This window comes from Lissotriton helveticus, chromosome 7 (genome assembly GCF_964261635.1).
Source record: "Lissotriton helveticus chromosome 7, aLisHel1.1, whole genome shotgun sequence".
Lineage (NCBI taxonomy): Eukaryota > Metazoa > Chordata > Amphibia > Caudata > Salamandridae > Lissotriton > Lissotriton helveticus.
In genome coordinates this window covers 1,197,086,003-1,197,110,195 of record NC_136068.1, presented here as the reverse complement: position 1 = coordinate 1,197,110,195, position 24,193 = coordinate 1,197,086,003, and the positions used below count along the sequence as shown (strand labels likewise).

The window sequence follows — 24,193 nt, the reverse complement described above, 5'->3', positions numbered from 1 at the left end:
GCAGTAGAGAGTGAGTAGTAGAGAGAAGTAAAGAGTGAGTAGTAGAGAGTAGTAGAGAGTGAGTAGTAGAGAGAGTAGTAGAGAGAGAGTAGTAGAGAGAGTAGTAGAGAGAGTAGTAGTAGAGTGAGTAGTAGAGAGTGAGTAGTAGAGAGTGAGTAGTAAAGAGTGAGTAGTAAAGAGTGAGTAGTAAAGAGTGAGTAGTAGAGAGTGAGTAGTAGAGAGTGAGTAGTGGGGAGTGAGTAGTAGAGAGAGAGTAGTAGAGTAGTAGAGAATGAGTAGCAGAGAGTGAGTATTTGAGAGTAGTGGAGTAGGAGAGAGTGAGTAGTAGAGAGTAGTGGAGAATATTCCAAAGTTTGGCACAGCACCACTTGCACAATAAGTCCAATCAAATCATATCACTTAGAGTCCTTATTGAAGCGCTGAATCTTGGTGTATATTCAAAAGCTTTTATTTTCCTTAAGTTTATGTACCACAGCCAGCCGAAACGTTTCGTTCTGTACAACAGAACTTCTTCAGGGCGTTCTTATTTCCTTCAAGTTATGTCGGTATCCTGTTGTCATATAACTAGATATTTCTTCCAAATGTTAGACGAGACGTAAGTACATTCTTATTCAAAGTGACTAGGTATCAATTTTACCCAGACAATTCGGGCAGACTTGAGTAATTTATAGCATCCTCAAAGTCAGTCTTTCAAAAATTCCAAAGTATAGGACATGATAATCCAAATTCAAATGTTTCTCAAGAAAAGTAATTTTCAATCGTTCGGAATATCAGTGTTTGGGCAGATATGACCCAGGGACCCCCAGTATGCAAGGGGAATTAGTCCCCCCTCTGCAAACGCGCCAGTGGCCTGCGTTGCAGAGAGGTGTAAAAAAGGGTGTGGCCTCATTACACCTCTCTGCAATGCAGCCCCCTGGCGCATACTGGAGGCTCCTGGTGGGCTAGTTGGCCCCCAGGGACCCCCAGTATGCAAGGGGAATTAGTTCCCCCTCTGCAAACGTGGCAGGGTGCTGCATTGCAGAGAGGTGTAACTAGGGGCATAGCCTCATTACACCTCTGCAATGCAGCCCCCTGGCGCATACTGGAGGTTCCAGGTGGGCTAGTTGGCCCCCAGGGGCCCCCAGTATGCAAGGGGAATTAGTTCCCCCTCTTCAAACATGCACGGGGGCTGCGTTGCAGAGAGGTGTAAAAAGGGGCGTGGCTTCATTACACCTCTCTGCAATGCAGTCCCCTGGCGCATGCTGGAGATTCCTGGTGGGCTTTCAGGTCTTATATAGTAAGGAATTAGCATTTAAAAAACCTATGAAATTCACTGAAAATACCATAGGTTTCACACCAGTTATAGTTAGGAATTAGCATTTAAAAAACCTATGAAAATTACTGAAAATACCATAGGTTTCACACCAGTTATAGTTAGAAATTAGCATTTAAAAAACCTATGAAATTCACTGAAAATACCATAGGTTTCACACCAGTTATAGTTAGGAATTAGCATTTAAAAAACCTATTAAATTCACTGAAAAAACCATAGGTTTGACACCAGTTATAGTTAGCTGGAAATTTTACTGACATAAAACCATTGAAATTCCCACGTTATAGTTAGTTGGACTCACTATAACTTGCGCGCCTGCAATGCACTGCTGATGACGTCACATATTACATCACTCATGACATGGTCAGTGACATCACTCATGACACCACTGATGACACCATCCTTGTGACAGAGCGACAGACCTCCTTTCAGTGTAATGTAACCCTTGAAACACATATTCAAAAATAGAAACTTAACATTTAAAAAAAAATAGAGATACCCATACCAGTTACAACAACCAATTCAGTAATACCACCATCTATATACACATCCACTCATTCACCAACAGTTCTATATAGTCACTCATACATATATTCACTCATCATATGTAGTGAAACACCTATACATTCTGTTACACACCGACAGTCATCCAAAAGTTACTCACACACATAATCACACATGCAAATAAACTATTGAACATCCATTTATTTGCATATACAGCTATACACACACTACCACCTTACTTCTAAGGAAACTTACACATACTTACTCTCTTAAACAATCACTTATAGAAACACTTATTTAAACAATAACTCTTTCAATCTCTCACTCTCACATATACTCACTTATATACGTCAATACTCACATATACTAGATTAAAACATATGTAGTTACTGATAAAGACACTAGTGAGACAGTCATTCACTCACTAACACACACATATACACACTCATCCACCCATACAGTCCTGCACATATGCTGTCTTCAAAACACATACAAACAGTGAGTCAGTCATTGATGCATCTATGTGCTAAGTAACACCCCCACCAAACCATACAGACACTCATACTGATACTAAAAAAAAATCTAATAACCCATATACACACACATGTAGCTAATCACCAACCCATGCAGCCACTTATACACAAAGTGAATCACTGATACAAACATTTAAATATTTAAACAATACTCGCTAATATATGTATTCACTAAGATACACTTAATAAGCCAGTTAACCAATCAATTTTTTTAAAAAGAAACATCCATTAAGACACTTATTTAAACATTTATTCTTCCATCGACCTTTACATATACATTTATTTTTCAGAAAGACACATTCACTGGATGGTGTCATCAGTGATGTCATGAGTGATGTCACTGACCATGTCATGAGTGATGTAATATGTGACGTCATCAGCAGTGCATTGCAGGCGCGCAAGTTATAGTGAGTCCAACTAACTATAACGTGGGAATTTCAATGGTTTTATGTCAGTAAAATTTCTCTCTCTCTATATATATAGACCTGTGATGGCGCCACCCGGCGCGCACTTTATGGGACGAGAGGTTTTCCTGTTGGAGGTGTTTATTGTGGCAGCGGCAGTTGCGGCATGACCTTTGGTCAACCCACTTGGGATTTTAATTCGATTTTAAACTGGGAGCACAAGCCAAACTCACTTGAGGAATACTAAGTGCACTTCAGGTACCAGAAGGCCGCGGGTGCGGTCACGCCCACTGGGGCGGGTTCCAGAGGAATAATAAGTGCGCTCATTGGTCTTGTCAACTTCAAAGCAGCCTATGACAAAGGGCGGGTAGCCCGAAACGCGTCGGCTAAAAGACTAAAGGACTGGCGATTCCGTGCTCACTACTCTGTCAAACCTCCAATAAAAGAAGTGAAGTATCACCACTCGTGTTGGGCTCTCCTTCAGGGGCAACTCTGTTTTGTGGCATTTAAATACGGCTGGCCCAGCCGTGGGAGAGCCCCTCTGCACGGCAGCAGACCTGTGATGGCGCCACCCGGCGCGCACTTTATGGGACGAGAGGTTTTCCTGTTGGAGGTGTTTATTGTGGCAGCGGCAGTTGCGGCATGATCTTTGGTCAACCCACTTGGGATTTTAATTCGACTTTAAACTGGGAGCACAAGCCAAACTCACTTGAGGAATACTAAGTGCACTTCAGGTACCAGAAGGCCGCGGGTGCGGTCACGCCCACTGGGGCGGGTTCCAGAGGAATAATAAGTGCGCTCATTGGTCTTGTCAACTTCAAAGCAGCCTATGACAAAGGGCGGGTAGCCCGAAACGCGTCGGCTAAAAGACTAAAGGACTGGCGATTCCTTGCTCACTACTCTGTCAAACCTCCAATAAAAGAAGTGAAGTATCACCACTCGTGTTGGGCTCTCCTTCAGGGGCAACTCTGTTTTGTGGCATTTAAATACGGCTGGCCCAGCCGTGGGAGAGCCCCTCTGCACGGCAGCAGACCTGTGATGGCGCCACCCGGCGCGCACTTTATGGGACGAGAGGTTTTCCTGTTGGAGGTGTTTATTGTGGCAGCGGCAGTTGCGGCATGATCGTTGGTCAACCCACTTGGGATTTTAATTCGACTTTAAACTGGGAGCACAAGCCAAACTCACTTGAGGAATACTAAGTGCACTTCAGGTACCAGAAGGCCGCGGGTGCGGTCACGCCCACTGGGGCGGGTTCCAGAGGAATAATAAGTGCGCTCATTGGTCTTGTCAACTTCAAAGCAGCCTATGACAAAGGGCGGGTAGCCCGAAACGCGTCGGCTAAAAGACTAAAGGACTGGCGATTCCGTGCTCACTACTCTGTCAAACCTCCAATAAAAGAAGTGAAGTATCACCACTCGTGTTGGGCTCTCCTTCAGGGGCAACTCTGTTTTGTGGCATATATATATATATATATATATATATATATCTACCTACCTACCTAACGTCAGCGCGTGAGGGCAGCATCTAAGTAGCTGCCGCGACGTCATCTCGGCGACCACAACGACGGATGACCCGCAGGGGTACTACTGACGAAAACTTTCTGGATCCAGTCTGATGCCTGGGGGTAATTCTAAAGTAAGGAATCTATCACTAACCAATGTTTCTTGCAGATATATCGTTACCAAAGGTAAGTAACTTGTTCTTCTATTCTATTGAAGATGTGATGTGCTACCTACAAGGCTTCGATCTGAGATTTTGTGTGACCGCAGGTAGGTCATGGAGTGCTTCTAGTGCCAACATCTTCGGCTCCCAAATACATTAATTTTGTGAAGCTGCTTTCCATATATTAAAGCACAAGAGCAATGAGTGCTTGAACCCAAAGGGTGAGTCCTAGACTTTGGAATTTCTTTTCAAAGAGTCTTCGGTTACAGAAGGAGCATTTCACAACTGAACTACCCTGTGGCCCCAACCTCATTTTAATGTCTCAGATGGCTCTGAGATTTGTAGTGGATACTTATGGCGCAGACTGGGGGGACCAATTCCACGTCCCATTGATATCATCAAGGATTTAATTCTACATGCCAGGATTTCTATCTGAGGTATATTGGGGTCATCAACTCATTGACTCAGCAGAGGCATGGTACTGTGGTCGATGCATTATGGTTGGCACACTTTTCTGGTGAAGTATGATCAGGGGCTGTCTGCATAGTTGTAGAAGGTAAGCCCATAGGACTTGATTAGGAAAAGAGAGGATTCATATTGATTTTAACAAGAAAGTGGGTAATGCCGATAGCCTGATGGACCTCGGATGTAACTGGTCAGTGATGGAAACAATGTTGAGACACAGAGATAATGTGAATGAGATCTCATAGATACGGTGAGACCATCCAAGGGCCTTGTCATGATTGGGGTGCCCATGTTAGAGAGGCGATGAAAGAGGATGAACTAAAGCTCCATTTCCATCCATCGTGACTTGGTCATCCCAGGTGGAAATGTCCATTCCATGATGTGGTTGTAAAACAGCCTGTGATATAGCTTGATAGTTTTTGATGTCTGTAATAAGATAGCTGTTGCAATGCTTTCATTTTAATGTCTTTTCCTGGAAATGTAGATTTACAGAAGGTCTGTAGTTTAGGGTTTTTTCGATTTACACCAGCTTCAGTAAGATCATGCTAATTCTAGAAGACATATTTGTGAAAACTGTAAATTTGCCAGAATGTCAAGGAATGTTTAAAAATTGTGGAACATTGCAATACACTGTGATCTGTAGTTGGAGATTTCATCTGGTCCGCATGTCCTATTTTGTTCTTTACCCATCCTCATTTTAAGACACAAGATCCTTCATAGTTTCCAACTTTCTCCCATTTTCAGAGTATGAAATTAAACTCTCTATTTTCGAGGACTGGAATTATTTATCCCTGGCTGATATTGTCAGTCTAATACCAGGGCTTACTCAGACCTTGTTTATTGTCCACAGCCTTGCAATTCTACCTTTGTTACTTTTGCAAAATTAGTTATTCTACAGCATTCAAAGGTATGTTAACAGTAAATCTCTTCTTACGTTTTTTGTAAGTTTATAGGTTACCTTAGTTAGGTAATGGCCTTCTACATACGTTTTTGCAGTTTTGTGTTAATGCGGACATTACTTGCTTTTCTTTGAAGGTGCTCAATATTATTATGCGTTGCTTATTTAATACCAATATAGTATTAAGAGATGACAGCTGCACAAAGCATCTGAAGGTCACCATACACTTGCAAATATTTATTGTGAGTTGAATTTTGAAATGTGATTTTATTCTTATTTAGGTTAACCACTTATCTAGATGTACAACGGTGCTTGGAGTATCTAGGGTACTTGGGTTACTCCATTCTGACTGAGCAAGAGTCCCAGGCAATGGCAATTACAGGTAACATAAATGTAATTTTTTTTGGATTACTTTCTTTCATATTATGGCAGCATTTTGCCTTGTATACCCACATGGTTACCCACATAGAGACTTTGATTGTTTCATAGTGCTCCAGAATGTTACATTGCATTGCAAGAACTTATTCTTACCAAATTAGAGGGTATCCATCCACCTAGTTGTGATACAGGAAACTACCACTCAAAATCTGTAAAAGCAAATTGTTGTGTATCTTGTGTCTCCTACCTCTACCTAGTTCATGCACACACCCATTTAATTTGCAAGATCAGTTTGGTGTGAACTAGCCCATCTATCACTCAGCAGTTCTTTTCCTCTAGCAATACTGCACCCAGTCCTGTTTAATTTTTTTTTTTTTTTTTTTTAAAAGCAAGACTTTATTCGTGATTCCAACAACATTACATGCATGCGCCTACAACCCGGAGGCCGGCTGAAAGGGTGTCATACGTTCGATATAAAAGCAATTGCGCATGCCTTCACTGGCTGTGAGCCTTTCCTGGATCAGAAAACATGTTGGAGCTCCAGAAGCATTTAGTATACGGACAGTACAACCGCTTGCATTTTATATTTTATGTAAAACAATAAAGAAGAGAACTAAATACATGACTCAATATTAACAGACACAATAGTACTCTCGCTTCACGGTACCTGTTCAATTCTGTTGGGTATCGCCTCTGTAGGCTTCATTCGAGTCCACCTCCCCTTGTGCCCAACCCCTCTCTACTATACTCCCTGTGTGTCCTGTTTAATTTTTAGCAGTTTTTTCCTCTTTCCTCACTCATTTGGCTTAGATATCCCTTTGCGCTACCTTACATGTTCAACCTGTACATATTGATTAACAAGTACCTTGTAGCAGCTGACCGGTTGTCTGCCTCTTACCTGTGAAACTATTTACAACAAGGGGTGGTGATGGACAGAGTCTCTGAATTAAGCAGAGTACTCTCACCCAGTCAAGAGATCAGGGCTAGATCCAACACCGTTTTTTAGCTCATTGCACCATCCCAGTTTCAGAACCTAGCTACATGCAAATTAGTCTGTCTCTGGCCCAGTGCATCATGGGAACAGGGCAGACCAAACTACCAAGCCAATTCTTCACTGGAAAGGAAACAAGCTTCCGGGGACCGGTTTCTGGCATTGCCGCCGTCTTCGGCCCGGCTTGCTTGAATCCTGATGGTGCAATGAGCAAGGGACTCATGTCTGAGCATATCCTTCCACACTCATGGTGGCCAAAATAATTACAAAAAGGGGGTGGTGATCGACAGAGTATCTGAGTTAATCAGAACACTTGCCAGAAACCGGTCCCCGGAAGCTTGTTTCCTTCCCAGTGTAAGAATTGGCTTTTGTAGTCTGGTCTGCCCTGTTCCCATGATGCACTGGGCCAGGGACAGACTAATTTGCATACAGCCAGGTTCTGAAACTGGGATGGTGCAATGAGCTAAAAAACGGTGTTGGATCTAGCCCTGATCTCTTGACTGGGTGAGAGTACTCTGCTTAATTCAGAGACTCTGTCCATCACCACCCCTTGTTGTAAATAATTTTGTCCACCCTAAGCGTGGAAGGGTATACTCAGATGTGAGTCCCTTGCTCATTGCACCATCAGGATTCAAGCAAGCCGGGCCGAAGACGGCTGTAATGCTAGAAACCAGTCCCCGGAAGCTTGTTTCCTTCCCAGTGTAAGAATTGGCTTTTGTAGTCTGGTCTGCCCTGAAACTTCCCTCCGCTTAAAGAGGGGGATGTTAGTAGGGGAGAGCTGGAGGGATTGATCTGTCTGACTACCTGGGGCGAGCCACAACAAGCGCGGGGACACACTGATCTCAGTGTAACCAGGTGCTATATAAAACTCATTATTATTATTATTATTATTTTTTCCGCTAGTCTTCCCGCCAGAGTGGGGGTCAGAACTGGTGGGGGCCAGTTGCTGGGTACAGAAAATGGTCTGGAGAAGCTCACAGAGGCGGCAGGCCTTTGAAGCTTCCCCCTGCCCATCCTGGGGAGGAGACCTAGCACCTCGCCCAGGATGTGCATTGTTGCAGGCCCAGGAGAGCGGGGGCTCTCCAGCCAGGGGTCCAGCTACATGTCTGCTGTGTGGCAGCCTGGGCAGCCTCTCAGCCGAGACGTGGATTGTAGGTTAGGTTCGGTTCCAGGGGGCATTTCTATGTTATGTTATGTTTCCTAGCTTTTGTATAGCGCAAATCACCACTGGTCTCTAAGCGCTTTCAAGAGGGAACAAAACACCCAGCCACTAAAAGCTCCTCACAGGCTGAACCATTATATTGAGGAGATTGTCTTTTTAAACAAATGGGTTTTCAAATGTTTTCTGAAAGACAGAAGCACTGGATCTCCTTGCAAAAATGCGGGAAGCTCCTTCCAAAGCGGAGAGAGAAGGACTTTACCTCCTCTAGTCTTAAACTTGAATTTTGATGACGTCAAAATCACAGCTTTAGAGGAGCGTAGAGCTCTGCCTGGGACGTACCTCACCAGTCGATCCTTCATGTATTTAGGGGCCTCTCCATAGATGGCCTTATGACCTACACAAAGACACTTGATCTGCATCCGGTGTTCAATAGGCAGCCAGTGCAATTTGTGCAGCAAAGGAGTGGCACGAGTTCTTCTCGGAAGAGAGAAAATGAGCCTAGCCGCGTCGTTCTGGACCACCTGCAATCTCCTAATAAGCTTTCTTAAGAGGCCCAAGTAGAGAGAATTACCGTATTCCAGCCGGGATATAACAGTAGCAGACACGATGGATTGAAGCGCCGGGACTGAAAGAATAGGTACCAGTTTCCGCAATTGTCGGAGTAGGCCTATACAAGTACCTACCACCGAGGAAACTTGAGGGGTCATGGACAACTCTGAGTCAATTTTAAAGCCCAGACTCTTCACTACTTTCCCTAAAGTAGGTGCCTCACCCAATTCGGTGGGCCAAAAAAGCTCGCACCAGGGATTATTGGGAGTGTCGATGATAAGTACCTCCGTTTTATCAGGGTTAACCTTCAGAAAGTTGTTTGCCATCAGGTTAACTGTGAACCTAAGAAGTTTTTTGACTGAATCTTGGGCTTGGCTTGTGTTAGCCAGTTGAACTAGGAGTTGCGTGTCATCCGCATAGTTAAATACCTGGCAGTCTCTTCGCATTAATTCAGCTACCAGAGGCTCCAGGTAAATATTAAAAAGAAGGGGAGACAATGCTGAGCCCTGGAGGACACCGCAAGTCACTGGACTGGCCATTGATAACTGGTCTCCCATTTGCACTCTCTGCATGCGGCCAGTTAAAAAGGAGGTAAGCCGTTTAAGCGCTTGCCCCTTAATCCCAAGATCCGACACCCGGTCTAGCAAGATGGAATGGCTGACCGTGTCGAATGCTGCTGACAGGTCCAGGAGGATCAGGGCGCACGGTTGTTTGTCAGCTCTGATTCTCAGGTCATCCACCACTGACGCCATTATTAGCTCAGTACTGTGGTGTGGTCTGAAGCCAGCCTGTCTTGGATGAAGTAGCTTGAACTCTTCCAGATAGCTCACAAGCGTCTTCAATACCTGTTCCTCCAATACCTTCGCTAGAAAAGGGAGCAAGGAGATAGGTCTATAGTTTTTCAGCGTTTTTATATCCGCCCCCGCTTTCTTCAGGAGAGGAATAACTCTGGCCTAGCGCACTGACCGGGAGACCTCTGAGGGCTCCGAATCCCCAACCCACACCCAAGATGGCAGTCGGAGACCGAGAGGGGCTAAAACTCACCGAAGTGGTGAGTCAATGAAACATTGATTTTAAATGCGAGCAATGCGGGAAATGCAAGTGTAGGTCCCAGAAAGGTTCGCTGATGTCTGGATGGTTTATGACTGATTATGGTCAGTCTGCCTTCGACAGCCTGTCATTGAGGTAGAGCAAGACTGGTATCTCCAACATCCCAAAATGTGCTACAACCACTGCCGGTATTGATAAGGCCTCCGATACTAGTTGCGGCAAAGCTGTGCTATGTCAAAATATTAGGTCTGGCTTGCCAGGTTCACCAACAGTAGAATTCATTCCTGGACTACTTACTCTAGGGGCCTTCCCTTCCTTTAGTGACATCTGTCACTGCCCATGCACTATTCTTTAGCTTCAAGAGCAGAGGCAGGTCAAAATATCGAAGGCAGCAGCAGTCCTCCTGTTTCTTCTTCCCCGGCAATGAAAGAAAACTTCTTGAGTTCACCCTTGAGTGAAAACATGCGCCCATTGAAGGAGAAGAGGAGTTTGCTTTTGCCAGCTTTTCGATCACTAGTGTTCAAGTACGTTTTACCAATCGGTTCTTCAAATTATTCATTTTAGGTATGCCTTGCCCATTCGTGTTTGATTCCCCTCCATCACACCTGTTTATATAGTAGCTTCCATAGACCACTCCCAGATTCTAGCCAGAAAGCTGTTCACTTTGCTTGCCAAGGGCACAATTGAACTAATGCCATAAGCTTAGGTTGAGCAAGGCTGCTATTCCTAGGGTCTTGAATTGTGTTCTCTGGAAGAAGAAATTCAAAATGTCACTCCTTTTTAATATTCTGCTGGCCTTGGATCAAAAGGACAAGATGGTGTCCTTAGACTTGCTGGATGCTAATTTCCATATATGATGCTGTGCCCTGCACTGGGCTTGACCCTCTGACAGCTTATGGTCCTGTACTTTTGTCTTACATTGACCCCTCAGACTTAATGAAGGTCATGTCCGTGGTCGTATCCTATTTTTCCAGGTTGGGGTGGATACATGTATTCCTAACCATTGACGACTGGGTACTGAAGGCGCGTTTGTCACTGCTGTTCAGTCCCTCCACTCTTAGCAAATCCAGGACACTCAGGCTATGATCTTGATGCTTCAGTCAAATGGTTTTTAAGATTCACTAGTTTTTGCTACTTCTGTGCATATTTGTGCCATCTCTGGATCTAAGGTGGTGGATGTCAGACAGTAGTTTGACTTTCACAGGGCATTCTGCTACCCTCCTGCAATTGCAGGTGACTGATGCATTGTTCCTAGGATGGGGAGCCTAGTTGCAGATTCGAGGCCTTTGGTCTTCATCATAGTAGAGCCTGGCCCATAAACTAACTTCAGCTGAATGTGATTCTTATTGCCCTGATAGAATTTCTTATGTTGGTCAAGGAACAAGGTGGATCCAGTTCTTACTCGCAGCAAGATCCGAATGTAGTACTACATTAAGCAGGGCTGCATGAGTTCACACATTCTCTTTCTAGGGGCTCGGAGAATATAACAATGGCTGGAGAGGACTAAGATTTCGCTGTTCACAAGCCATCTGGTGGGTTCCCTCAGTGTAATAGTGGACAAACTCAGGTGGAATTTTCTGGCTACCCACCAATAGCCTCTTCTTTACCCAGAGGTGGCATAATGGTGTTTTCATCCAGTGGTACAAGACATTCTCTGCCTTTTCTGGGACTTTGTCTACTTTATGCATTCACACAGTTTCCTCTAATCTTGCTCTGTAGAAATGTAAGTGGAATAAGGGGCTGGTCTGCCTCGTAGTCCTGGATTTGGCATAGAGAGTCTAGTATCCATTTGCTTTATATGTTTTCAGTAAGGGAGTGACATCAATATAATTACTGAGCCCAACATTTTGAGTGCTGCTTTTGTTAGAGAAATATTGCTTACAATGCTAGCCTAATAGTTTACATTAATACCCATCAGCTCCTACCTTTTGTTATTGTTTAACAGTGCTTTATGTTTCATACAACTTTCTTTATAGAGTTACACAGTCCATCACTTAAATGTGGGGTTATGTAGGGGACATCACTTCCTCTTGTAATGTTCTACTTTGGTGTGACATATGCCTATGGCTGCCCTTGTCCCACTCCCAACCAATGCCAGTAACGCCCAAGCTCAGGTCCTCAAGGACCCAGCCTTCCCTGTCCATGTAACTTCACTCTAGGTGTAGGGGCAGTGCATAGTTGTGGACTCTAGATGTTCATTTAGAAAGTACACTGATGATGTAATAGCTGACAATAGTGTTGATGCCAGTTTTTTGTTGTACAAAAGATAGCATTTATTTACAACTCCCTTTTCATTCAGTCCTTTCTCGTACACCAAAAGGATTGCAGGCCCAACTTAAATCCAAGGACAAATATTGCCTGTAAAATGGCCTAAAGACCAACAAATAGAAATTGGAGACACGGGTCTTCAGTAAAAAGCAGAGGCAAGTAAAAATGTCTCCATTGAATGCACACAGCTCAGAAACTTCAACACCTTTACATATTTTGGTTTGATGACACCCAGTACTGCAAATTGGACCCCCCATATCCAAATTGCAGTTGAGTAATTCAATTCCTCACTAAATGGTATGGTCAGGCTTGTTTGCTCCCACGGTAACTAATTCTCAAAACTGATCGAACAAGTGCTGTATGCCAAGGCAGTAAGCCAAATCACATATGGGGCTGAACTCTGGGGACTGGATAAAAATGCATCAAAAATAGGTACTGATGAAAGAGCATTTTTAAAGTCCCTACTGATGCTACCAACATGTTTTCCTACAGTAGTAACATTGCAACATTGATTACAACTTAATATCAAACAGATGCCAAATGTCACCAATCGAATGCGGCTGAAAAGCTACAAATCAGATGGCAAAAGCCTGGTGAATAAAGCCTTGAAGAAATATTTGTCCATGTACCTGAAATATAACTTCGCCTTTGCCTGGGAAAAGGCAACTCAATGTCTTGGACTTAAACTAACAACTGCTATATCAAATCTGAGTCTCATTCCAAAAGAAGGAATAGTTCCACCCAGAAGGCCAGTCTGGACTCTGTGATATTTCCCACAATGTGCAGGCTTACTTGTCGCCCTGACAAACGGTAGGAAGAGGAAACTGTTTTCCTTGGCCAGAAGTTGTGCCATTCTGCTCATGACTGCTTGAAAATCTCGCAATCCCAGCAAATTGTTCTTGTGGCCGGGCAGAAGACCTGCCTTACTTCTTGCTGTAGTCCACTATTAAACACTAAGAGGAAGAACTATCAAACACTGCTTAACCAAAGAACAGTTAGGGACCAATGATGAAAACATATTTTCCATGCTCACCGACATCTCTGAGACCGCCACAAGACCTATGGGTTAATACTTGTTGAAAAGCTGGAACATAAGAGAAAAGATGTAGGAAATCAGAAAAATTGAACTATAAACACCACTTGTAATACGTTCTGGCAAAATACACTCTGTAGTGAACTGTTAATTATTTTACTTTTTTTGTTCTATTTTCTGTCTCTAATTTCTGAAAGCATATGTTCTTTTCAATATGTTTGCTATTGTACATAGATGTAGTTGAGAAGTTGGTTAAATTAGTGTGTTGTGAACAAATGTGCTATATTTGTATTGTATAACACAAAACAGACACAAGTGATGCACATGAAATCCACCGACCTACACCACCCCAAATTCTTCACTCCTCATAAGTTCTTACAGGCAACATTCGTGATTCGAGGAAACTTATCAACATTTGATATAACTCTAAGTCGGCACGGGGAAGGAGGAAGGCATAACATGAAAGATGTCTGCATTAAAGAAAGGTGGGATTATCTGCTGTGCATCGTGGTTGGTGTCCAAAATCACAGACTGATATAAAGTATCTTTAGATCATAAACATTTTGCAGTTTCTCAAGTATCACCAAGTAACTCGTACCTTGATTACAAATAGAATCATGTAAGTAATGATATGTAATATGTATAATATCTAGTTTGAGTGTAAGATATGTTCTATTTAACCAGTGCTACCTATCTATCGGCATTATCTGCATGTACAGCCTTTGTTAGCCTCCTACCACTGATTAATTCAGTAAAGCACATTCCACCTTGAAAAGTCAGCAAGCGATGCATAACTGGAATTGGAAACGTATTTCCCAATACAATAAAGTCTGTGCCTAGTCAATATGCACGAATGTAGGGGCATGTGTATGTAACAGATATCAAAAAGATATTTGTAAGAATGTTTTTGTTTTGTTTTTTCAGTAACGAGAGATAAAAAGATTGACCTGCAGAAAAGGCAAACTCAAAGGAATGTATTTAGGTGCAATGTTATGGGAGTGAAAGGATGTGGAAAAAGTGGAGTCTTGCAGGCCCTACTTGGAAGAAATCTAATGGTGAGAAAGACCAATTGGTCGTACTTTCCAAATGAATGTTTTATTTTTCTTTCACAAACCCTTTCAAAAGTTCTTTACGTCTCTCATATCAAGTTTGTTAGATCTCATTTTTCCGTATGATATGTATTGGAATTATCTTATTAGTGAGACAGAGATCTCAATTTCTGTTTGCTAATATCTCTTGTAGATGGTGATGTTGGCAGAAAGTGGTTTCTCACTCAGTTCTGACTGGCAATCATGTTGATGTATAAAATTTAGAATACCAGCTACTCCAGTTGAAAATGCTGATGTCAGACAAGGTTGTTGAATGTGCTCAGGCGACCATTGTGTTTGGTTTAAATGTTGGTCTCTATAGTTTTTGACATGTGGGTGAACACACAGTCTCTATTTTGTATACTGCCCATACTGATTTTCCAAAATGATGCTCAAGTTATCTGCGATGGTCTGCATTTTATCATCTGAATATGTATTATTCTGTTTTGGTTCTTGGAAGAACCAACGATAAAATTGTTTTAAAAAAAGGATATGCCACACTATTGTATTTTCAATTCAATTTTTGACTGTGGTTCCACCTAAGCGAAACCTGTCTTGGTTCAGATACTGTCTGACCAGTTTTGAGAGCTTGTGTCATAGATCACTATGATCTATGATACAACTGATTGTTAACTAGCATGCTTTTAAACTATAAGCAGAATAACCATGTGCTGTGGGCGAATGATCGCTCCCTAGAGCCTAATTGCATTTATACCTTTTAAGAACTTTACTGTATGCTCCAATATACTTTTACTGGTAATTGTGCACTCTGTTCCACTACTCGTTTCTCCATAGAGCGCCTGCTCAACATAGGTGTTACAAAAAACAGGGGTCCCTAGTAGTTCAGGGATCTTTCGCAAAAATTTCATTTCATTTTTCATTTTGGACATTTGTAAAGCGCCTGGAAGTACGCCCACCGGCGTGTCCCCGCGCTGTGATAAGTGAGAGCTAACAATCCGCCCACCCTCCCAGTCGTCTACCTGCTAAATAAAAATGTCTTAAGTTTTTTTCTAAAAATGGATTCAGACGGTTCTAAACGTAGACATAAGGGCAGAGCATTCCACTGCTTGGCCGCCAGGTATCTGAAAGATCTACCTCCCATGCGCACCTTCCTTACTCTAGGCACCGTCAGAAGACCCGTGCAAGAGGAGCGCAGGTTGCGTGTGGGCTCGTACCCAGTCACCAAATTTCTGAGCAGAGCAGGAGCCTTACCATTCAGAATACGGTGGCATGTGGAAAGAGATTTAAATTCCACCCTACTGGCAACTGGGAGCCAGTGGCGAGCGTGGAGCGCTAGTTTGGAGGGAGACCTCCTGGGGAGCCTCAGTACTAAGTGGGCTGCCGCGTTCTGCAGCACCTGGAGGCGTTTGGTAACTTTCCTCGTGGCACCTAAATATAACAAATTGCCGTAATCGAGGCGGGATGTCACCAGGGCATGCACCAACGTTCTGCGAGCTGCAAGCGGGAGAAGATCTAACACCTTTTTCAAAGTCTTCAGAACGCCGAAGCATACCCCAGCCACACGACCGGCCTGTGTGTCAAAGGTCAGGCCAGTGTGATAGACATACGCTCAATAGTATGTATGACCTTTGTCCAGCCGGACAGGAATTTTAATTAAAGTGATAAGCAAGAATAAAGAGGATTTTTTACACAGTGGGTGCAGCCAGCAACCCACAGGGGACAAGACAAAACAAGGGGATGGGGTTAGAACGAACAAGGCGGTCTGTATACTAGTAGTTCAGTGAACAGACAAAAATACATTTTAGAAGCATCATTGTATACAATTTATACTTTTCATTTTACATATGACGCTAAAATGTCGACGACGTTTCGATGCCTATTGTGAAATGAGTGGCATCATCTTCAGGACAGAGAATAAAAAAGCTTGTCTTGAAAATCTTTAGGCAATTTTTGGCCAGATTTAGGTCCAAACATTGTTTATTTCCAGGGGGCGGTGCCCAATATCAAGGGACATATGGTCGGGTACTCAATTATCTGAGCATTTTCCAAACCAGGGCAAGAAAGCCTCTTCATAGGAGACCGGACCGATCGTGTCTCATTCCTGGTTGGGTTGGGTTGGGATCCCCGCCCATCTGAGCCCAGAATTGCCATCGAGCAACCCAACCAGGAATGAGACACGATCGGTCCGGTCTCCTATGAAGAGGCTTTCTTGCCCTGGTTTGGAAAATGCTCAGATAATTGAGTACCCGACCATATGTCCCTTGATATTGGGGAGGGGGCCATGTGCTCCCTCCTCTTTAATTTAAACAAGCATTGGCATAGCCAATAGGTCTCGCTTTTGGGACCTTATAAGTATTTAGTTATGCAGCACAGTATCCTTGGTGCAACATCAACTGTTGCATGGCTAAACGCTTATAAGGTCCCAAAGGCGAGACCTATTAGCAATGCCAATGCTAGTTTTAATATCTCTGTGGGACAGGCTGCTGGCTGGTCCTTACTATGCTAGATTGCCGCCAAGTGTAGACGAGGGTCTGTGCCCTCCCTCCAGTAAGCGGTGGTGGCAGAGTGACACTCTGGGGGGTGGTAAGGAAAGGGGCTGCAGGCCTTGGGTGGCTCCAGTCCGGGGCAGTGTTTGTTAGTGTATTGCCGTGCTGGACTGGTTGTAAGGAAATGAGTTTCAGGCCTGGTGGTGGCACGCGGTGTCCTATGCGCTGCAGTGTTTTAGTCTAGTGTCGGGGTTGCTGAGGCTTTGCCGAGTTGGGGAGCTGCAAGCACGACCCCACTTGCCCTGTGCGGCGCTTATGATCTGTGTGTATTTAGTACGCTGTGTGCTGTGTGCAGGCAGCAGCATCGTATCTGCGCTGCATTATGTGGTGTTTGTCCTTTAATTAAGTCAAAAGCTTTCATTTCACAGCACACTGTCACTCAGTCGGTCTTTTATCTGAGGTAATGTACAGGAATGCCTTAATTAGGTGTCACATGGTGTGGTGCGTTACAGGTACATGAACTCTTTCCATACTGAACAAATGTGCGTGGTTGCTCACCGTTTTACTTAACACTATTTTCTGACAATTAACTTGAGCTGCTTTCAAACAATGGATAATTTTCCAAAACGTGAAGTTATTTACAAGTAACTACTACTCACCCGCAGATTGTCTGGAATTGTTGGGTGGGGGACTGGAGGGGGCCGTCAAACTAACACAGCGATAACCCCTATTGTAACGACAACTCCATTACTAAACGTAGGGCATCCCAAAAAAAACATGCTAGGACTTTGAGACATGGCAACATTCGAGCACAATTTAAAAAAAAAAAAGTCCAATATATGAGAACAGGAATTTTATGAGAACAGGAATTTTATTAGACAGGAATGCAGCTTCAATGTTTAAAATTGCTCAATATAAGGCTGGTACATAATATTGATGTGTTCAACTCTTCGGAATGTATTGTTCATGCTGTTATAAACGGACTTGTTATTGTGTTATTGCAAGACAGTAAGTTGTAGCAGTGTAATCAATTTACATATGTTATTACATAAGCATATATCTCATGAACGAAATTACATAACAAAAATAAAAGCAATATAAAGAGATCACTGTATATATTTACAAGTATCAATTTACTGTATAAAGTACTAGCTCACCAGTCGCGCGTTGCTGCGATCTCCGAAGAAAGGAAATTCAAGGAAACTCGTCATGATAACATTCAAATTACATTGTGTGATTTTTACTGAAACTTATTCATTTTATTATCGAAAACATTTCAAATTGTCTTTTTAATTCTATTTATTTATTCGAGTGCTGGTGGATACACGATTTTTTGTTTTTCCGTCTGATGCGTACATCAGTATTCGAAAGATTATGAGGGCCCTGGGGGGGGCAATATTTTTAAAAAATGTATGCCAGAAACCTTCGCAGGAGTGTACTCAACAACTTCCCAAAGTTTCCTGGCGATCGGATGAATGGTGTTTTAATTCTATTTATTTATTCGAGTGCTTGTGGATACACGATTTGTTGTTTTTCCGTCTTGTGCGTACATCAGTATTCGAAAGATTGAGGGCCCTAGGGTGCCGATATTTAAAAAAAATTATGCCAGAAACCTTCGCGGGAGTGTACTCAACAACTTCCCAAAGTTTCATTGCGATCGGATGAATGGTGTAGTAATGCATCAAGGACAAACAGACAGACAGACAGACATACCTTCGTTTTTATATATATATATAGATAAAAAGCAAAAATAATTAGAAACCCCTTACTTCGCGATCGTTGTCATCAGTACACAACGCCATCACCCTCACTTGTGTCTTTAACTCATTGATCACATGTCTAATCATTACGACTAATCTGAGCCTCCGTTTCTACCTCATTCACTTGTTACCGTCACCACGTACATACTCTTACTCCCTCCATCTGTCTGGGATCGGATACCGCCGGGCTTTAAATGGGCCAGCACTTTATTTTTTTTTTATTTTTTTGAAATGTGTTTTTATTGTTGCCATCACAGAAGAATTATGCATATACAAACAATATACATCGCAGCGTCAACATTCAGCTGCGTGCAATCAAAAAAAAGCAACCCTTCAAATTTTCACATTTTCTCCCCAACAAAAACCATACTACCGAAAGGTCAGGGACAATATATCAGTTTGCGAATCAATGATATCATTAGCGTAAATAGAGGCATAACAAGCAGTATTCACATTGTCGTTCAGAATTAAGTATAACCACATGTTCCGTGTCAGACGCCCGGGCAATCCCACCCCTCTTAACTGAACCTTCCAGTCCCAACCTCACTCCCCGTCTTCACCCTCCTCAGAGCTGTCTAGATCCTCTTCCTCAGGCAAAGGTTCACAAATGTCTCCCCTGTATGAATTCCATGGTAACCACGTCTTGTTCCACTTGCGTGGATTAAGCCTCTGTTTGTAAACCGCTCTCTCCGTCACCATAAGCATGTCCATATTCCGGCACCACTGAGACAGTGTCGGAGTAGTCGGTGCTCCCCAGTTCTGTGCTATATCCCTCTTCGCCAGCATCACACCAATGATCGCCCAGCGCTTCCCCTGCGGTGACAGATCAGTTGGACCCCACACATTCAATAAGCATATCCGAGGGTCCTGCGAGAATGATGACCCTAGTGTTTGACTGATCGTCCGTGCTACCCGCCTCCAATAGGTGTGTATAGCAGGACAATCCCACAGGGTATGGAACAACGTACCCTCCTCCCCACAGTTTCTCAGACAGTATGGATGATCTGCCCTACGTATCTTATGTAGTGTTGTGCGTGTATAGTATACCCTATGTAGTATCTTAAATTGGACCAACCTAAACCGTGTGGAAATACCCGCCTCCCTAGGGGACGCCATCGCTGCATTCCACTCCGAGTCATTCAGGTCCCCAATCTCCTCCACCCATTTCTCCTTCAGACGCACCAGCGGATCCGGTAGGTTGTTTAACAGTTTACGGTAGGTGAGGGACGTTGCACCGCTCTCCATGTAGTCGGTAAGGAGTCGATCTTCCAACGGAGCTGATTCCGGGATCTGCGCTCCCAATTCCAACACTGACATGAGTGCGTGTCTAACTTGTATATAGTGGTATGTTTCTGTTACCCCAAGGTCATATTGTTCTCTCAGTGTCTCGAAGGTCATCACTGCACCCCTGGACCATAAATCTCCAACCGTGGATATCCCGATGTTGTCCCAGCGATCAAACCCCTTGCTAGTGCGCAAATTACCAAGGGCCTTGGAGTCCCACAGCGGCGTGAGATTAGTAATCACTCCCTCCCAGCCCAGCCGTCTCTGAGCCTTATGCCAAATAGCGATCGTGTGCTTAGTAGGGCCCTCCAGCCTTCCCACTAGGCCTTTGCTGTAGAGCGGGGCCAGAAGAGTGTTCGCACCCAGTTGCCGCCTGTCCGCCATAAATGCCGGGTCATCCTGTGCACCGTGTATCCACTGGTTAATTACCTTGAGGTGCGCAGCCCAGTAGTACAATTCAATGTGCGGGAGCGCTATCCCTCCACTGTACCAGTCCCTAACCATTTTTAAGTGCGCCACTCTAGCTGGTTTGCCGCTCCACAGCAAGGCCGACAGCTGCGCCGACACTCGGCGGAAGAACAACGGTGGAACCATCTCAGGTGCGTTCTCCAGTGCATAGAGGAAGCGGGGCAACGCCAGCATTTTAAATAGCGCTGCTCTACCCAATAACGTCAGCGGAAGGGCCTTCCAATGGTATACATCCGCCTTCAACCTAGTCACTAGGGGCACAAGATTCAGCTCCAAAAAGGTCGCCGGGTCTCTCGTGATTTGGATCCCCAGGTATCGGAAGGCACGATGCTCCAATACTAACTGGCAACCCGGAGGCAAAACCGGTGGGTCGCCTCGTATCATATATAGTATGGACTTGGACCAGTTAAGCTTATAGCCTGATGCCGCGCCATGCTTCTCGCACAGGGCCAGCAGTACCGGAATACCGCTCTCGAGGTCCACCATGTAGATGAGCATATCATCCGCATACAGGGATACCCTATCCTCCCAACCATCTCCCCAATGTATGCCCCTCAACAGCTGAGTGGATCTGAGTATCACAGCCAGGGGTTCCAGCACTAAAGCAAAAAGCAACGGCGAGAGAGGGCATCCCTGTCTTGTGCCCCTTGCCAGTGGAAATTCCCTCGAGATACAACCATTGGCCGTCACCCTCGCAACCGGTTCGGCATATAGCAATCTGACCCATGAGATGAATCCGGGTCCTATACCCATGTGTTCCAAGACCGCAAAGAGATATCGCCACTCCACCATGTCGAACGCCATTTTGGCATCCAAGGAGAGCACCGCTGCCGGTTCCGTCAACGACGGGGCGCGAGCCAGCACTCCGTGGAGCCGTCGCAGATTCAGCGCCGTGCTCCGGTGTGGCATAAAGCCCGACTGGTCAGGATGGATCAGAAGCGGTAAGTGGGGCAGGAGTCTGGTGGCCAGCAATTTCGCCAAAATTTTATTCTCCTCATTAAGAAGTGAAATAGGGCGGTAAGACCCGCAGTCCTCAGGGGGTTTGCCGGGCTTCGGTATCGCCACTATGGTAGCCACACGCTGGTCAGGGGGAAGCAATCCACGCTCCCGGCTTTCCACATACATTGCAAGCATGGGCGTGGAAAGCGCTTCACTCATGATCTTGTACCATTCTATCGGCACCCCATTAGGGCCCATCGCCTTCCCAGGGTGGAGCGCCGTTATGGCCAGCTGTATCTCCTCAGACGTTAAGTCCGAATCGAGGTCGTCACGAGCGTCCTGGGGAAGAGTTCGGGTCGGCACCCCTAGGAGCGACCCCTCCACCATCTCTCGTGTGACCTCAATTTCAGGGGAATAGACAGAATGAAAGTGGTCTGCCAGGAGCTCTACTATCCTAACTGGGTTGGTCTGTAACGCCCCTTCCGAATCTCTCAGCTGCAGTATTGCTCTCTGCCCTCCACGCTTCCTCTCCAACCAGGCCAACAATCTACCTGCCTTATCGCCCATCTCATAGACCCTATTCGCAGTTGCCGCCATAGTGCCCCTCACTTTGCATCGCATATGGTCCGTGTATCGTTGCTGACACAACGTGTGTTGGGTTGCTTCACTCGGGTTACGTTCATGGTCTTGAGTCGCCCTGCCAAGCTGCTCTTCCAGATCTAGTAGGTCCTGGCTCTGTGTGCGCCTGTGTTGTGTGATAGTCGAGATTGCCAGCCCTCGTAGGACCGTTTTATAAGCCTCCCATAACGTCACCTGGGAGGTCACCGAACCCTCATTGTCCGTGAAGTAAGATCTCGTGCCCGCCTTTAAAGCCTTAGCTACAACCGGCTCTTTGAGGAAACCCGGGTATATGGGATAGAGTCGCTTATAGGTGCCAATTTGGCTGGACAGAGTGAGTAGCAGCGGGGAGTGGTCTGAAATTCCTCGTGATTTGATGTGGGTGTCAGTAATATTAAGACGTCCCCCCCCTAGTGTGAGGAAGTAGTCAATCCTTGATAGGCTGTCGTGTACTGCCGAGTGGTACGTGTACTGGCGGTCCTCTGGGTGTAATTGCCTCCAAATGTCCACCAACCCCTGCGCTTCCAGAAAATCATGTAATTTGGAGGGCCCTGACGAGCGCGCGGGCACGGGGTAGCGGTCCAGTGAGCTATGAACCACCGCATTGAAGTCACCCCCAGCTATAAGATCCCCTTCCGGGAGGCCTAACAAAAAGGTACCCAGGTCTGGGAATGCTATGGAGTGCAAGGCCGGCGGGATGTATACTGAGACCACATTAAGCGGCCTCCCTTCCCATTGGCCGTGAGCCGCCGCAAAGCGACCCTGTGTGTCGGCGCTAACTGATTGTAAAATAAACCTGGACGAACGATGCATCAGTATCCCAGTACCCCTGGATCCTCTAGTAAATTCTGAGTGAATAATCATTCTATATCCTCTCCTATCAAGGGCCCTGGTGGCCGTGCCCGTCAAGTGAGTTTCCTGTAACAAAACCAGGGCCGGGGTCTCCCTCTTTATACTTTGTAAGACCAGACCCCGCTTCACCTTATCCCCCAGGCCCCTCACATTCCAAGACATCAGGGTCAACGGTGACACCCGCCCCATATTAGCATCCTCCCCCCCCATGGCAAAAGAAGTGGCCGGGCGGCCGACCGTCGCCTAGCAATAAACAGTACAAAAAATGAACATGTAGTCCCCCTTGCGGTACCCCTACTCTGCACGCTTTACTCCCATGGAATAGACCCTGACCCTGCGTAGCATTTAAAAACCAAGAACCCATCCTACCCCCAACTCCCCCCCTCCCTGCCCCCCTGCTCAACGGACTCAGAACTGCCCGCCCCCCCAACTCAGCAGAGTGCCCGATCCCAACCCAAAACAAAGTACTTGCTTGCTGGGGTGAAGGACCCTCCGGTATCAGCGGCCTCCACCTACAGCCGCGGAGGCCCTCCGCCCAGTGTCCAAGGCGGCACCGTCAATCAACATATTACTCAGTTCAGCCGTCCAAAAATCATAAATCACTGTTCTTCCTCCGCATCATCCTCTCGAAGGTCGGTCAAGGGGGAAAGTGCCACTGTACCCTCCTCCGCGGACTGTGAGCTATGTCGGGAGCCTGTATTACGGTTCTTGTTGTGCCTGTTAGAGCGACGCGGGGGGTCCACCTGTCTCCAACCCTCCAGCCACTCCTGTGCCATTTCCGGGGAGTCAAAAAACCATGTCTTATTGTCTGCCACAATTCGAAGCTTGGCCGGAAACAGCATGGAGTATGAAATTTCTCTCGCCCTCAGTTCCTTCTTCACTTCGAAAAAGGTTCTCCTCCTCCGGGCGACGTCGGCCGTGTAATCAGGAAAAAATGCTACAGTAGAGTTCTGTATCTTAAGAGGTGGAGAGTTTCTTGCCGCCTGCAGGATGGCATCACGATCCCTGAAGTTAAAAAGTCGTGCAATGATCGGTCTAGGGCTGGCCCCCGTCTGCTTGCGTCCTCCAGGGACCCTGTGCGCCCTTTCCACCGTGAAGAATGCGGAGAGTCCTTTAGGTTGAAGTTTCTGCTTGATGAGGTCTTCCACATATAGATCCATCGCCCTTGTGTCTTCCGATTCCGGCACACCTACGATACGAACGTTGTTCCGCCTCGAGCGTCCCTCCTGGTCATCGAGTTTCTCACGTAGGACCTTATTCTCCTTCAGCACTTTTTCCATACCAATCTGCAGCTCCGCCACATCTTCCACTAGGGACTTGGTCACCACTTCCATATTGTCCACTTTCTCCGACATCTTATGGAAATCCGCCCTTATGAGCGTGATTTCGGCCCACTTTATTTTATTTTAAGCGGGTGAGTACCTGCACTTCTCAAGCGAGTAGTAATACTTTTAATTAGAGAGAACCGGCACTTCTCAGAAACAAGGAGGTACTCTGATTCAGAGTACCCCCACTTCTATTTTCCATT

At 45.3% G+C, this 24,193-nt stretch overlaps 1 protein-coding gene across 3 annotated transcripts in view; it reads left to right on the top strand.

Annotated features, from left to right (window-relative positions):
• Window positions 1–24,193, top strand: part of RHOT1 (ras homolog family member T1) — a 688,574-nt gene that overhangs the window by 378,851 nt on the left and 285,530 nt on the right. For all 3 annotated transcript variants that reach the window (XM_078654375.1, XM_078654374.1, XM_078654373.1), the window contains exons 14-15: window positions 6,060–6,160; window positions 14,134–14,264. In XM_078654375.1, the coding sequence (XP_078510501.1) occupies window positions 6,060–6,160; window positions 14,134–14,264 (232 nt within the window). The remainder of the gene's footprint in view (window positions 1–6,059; window positions 6,161–14,133; window positions 14,265–24,193) is intronic.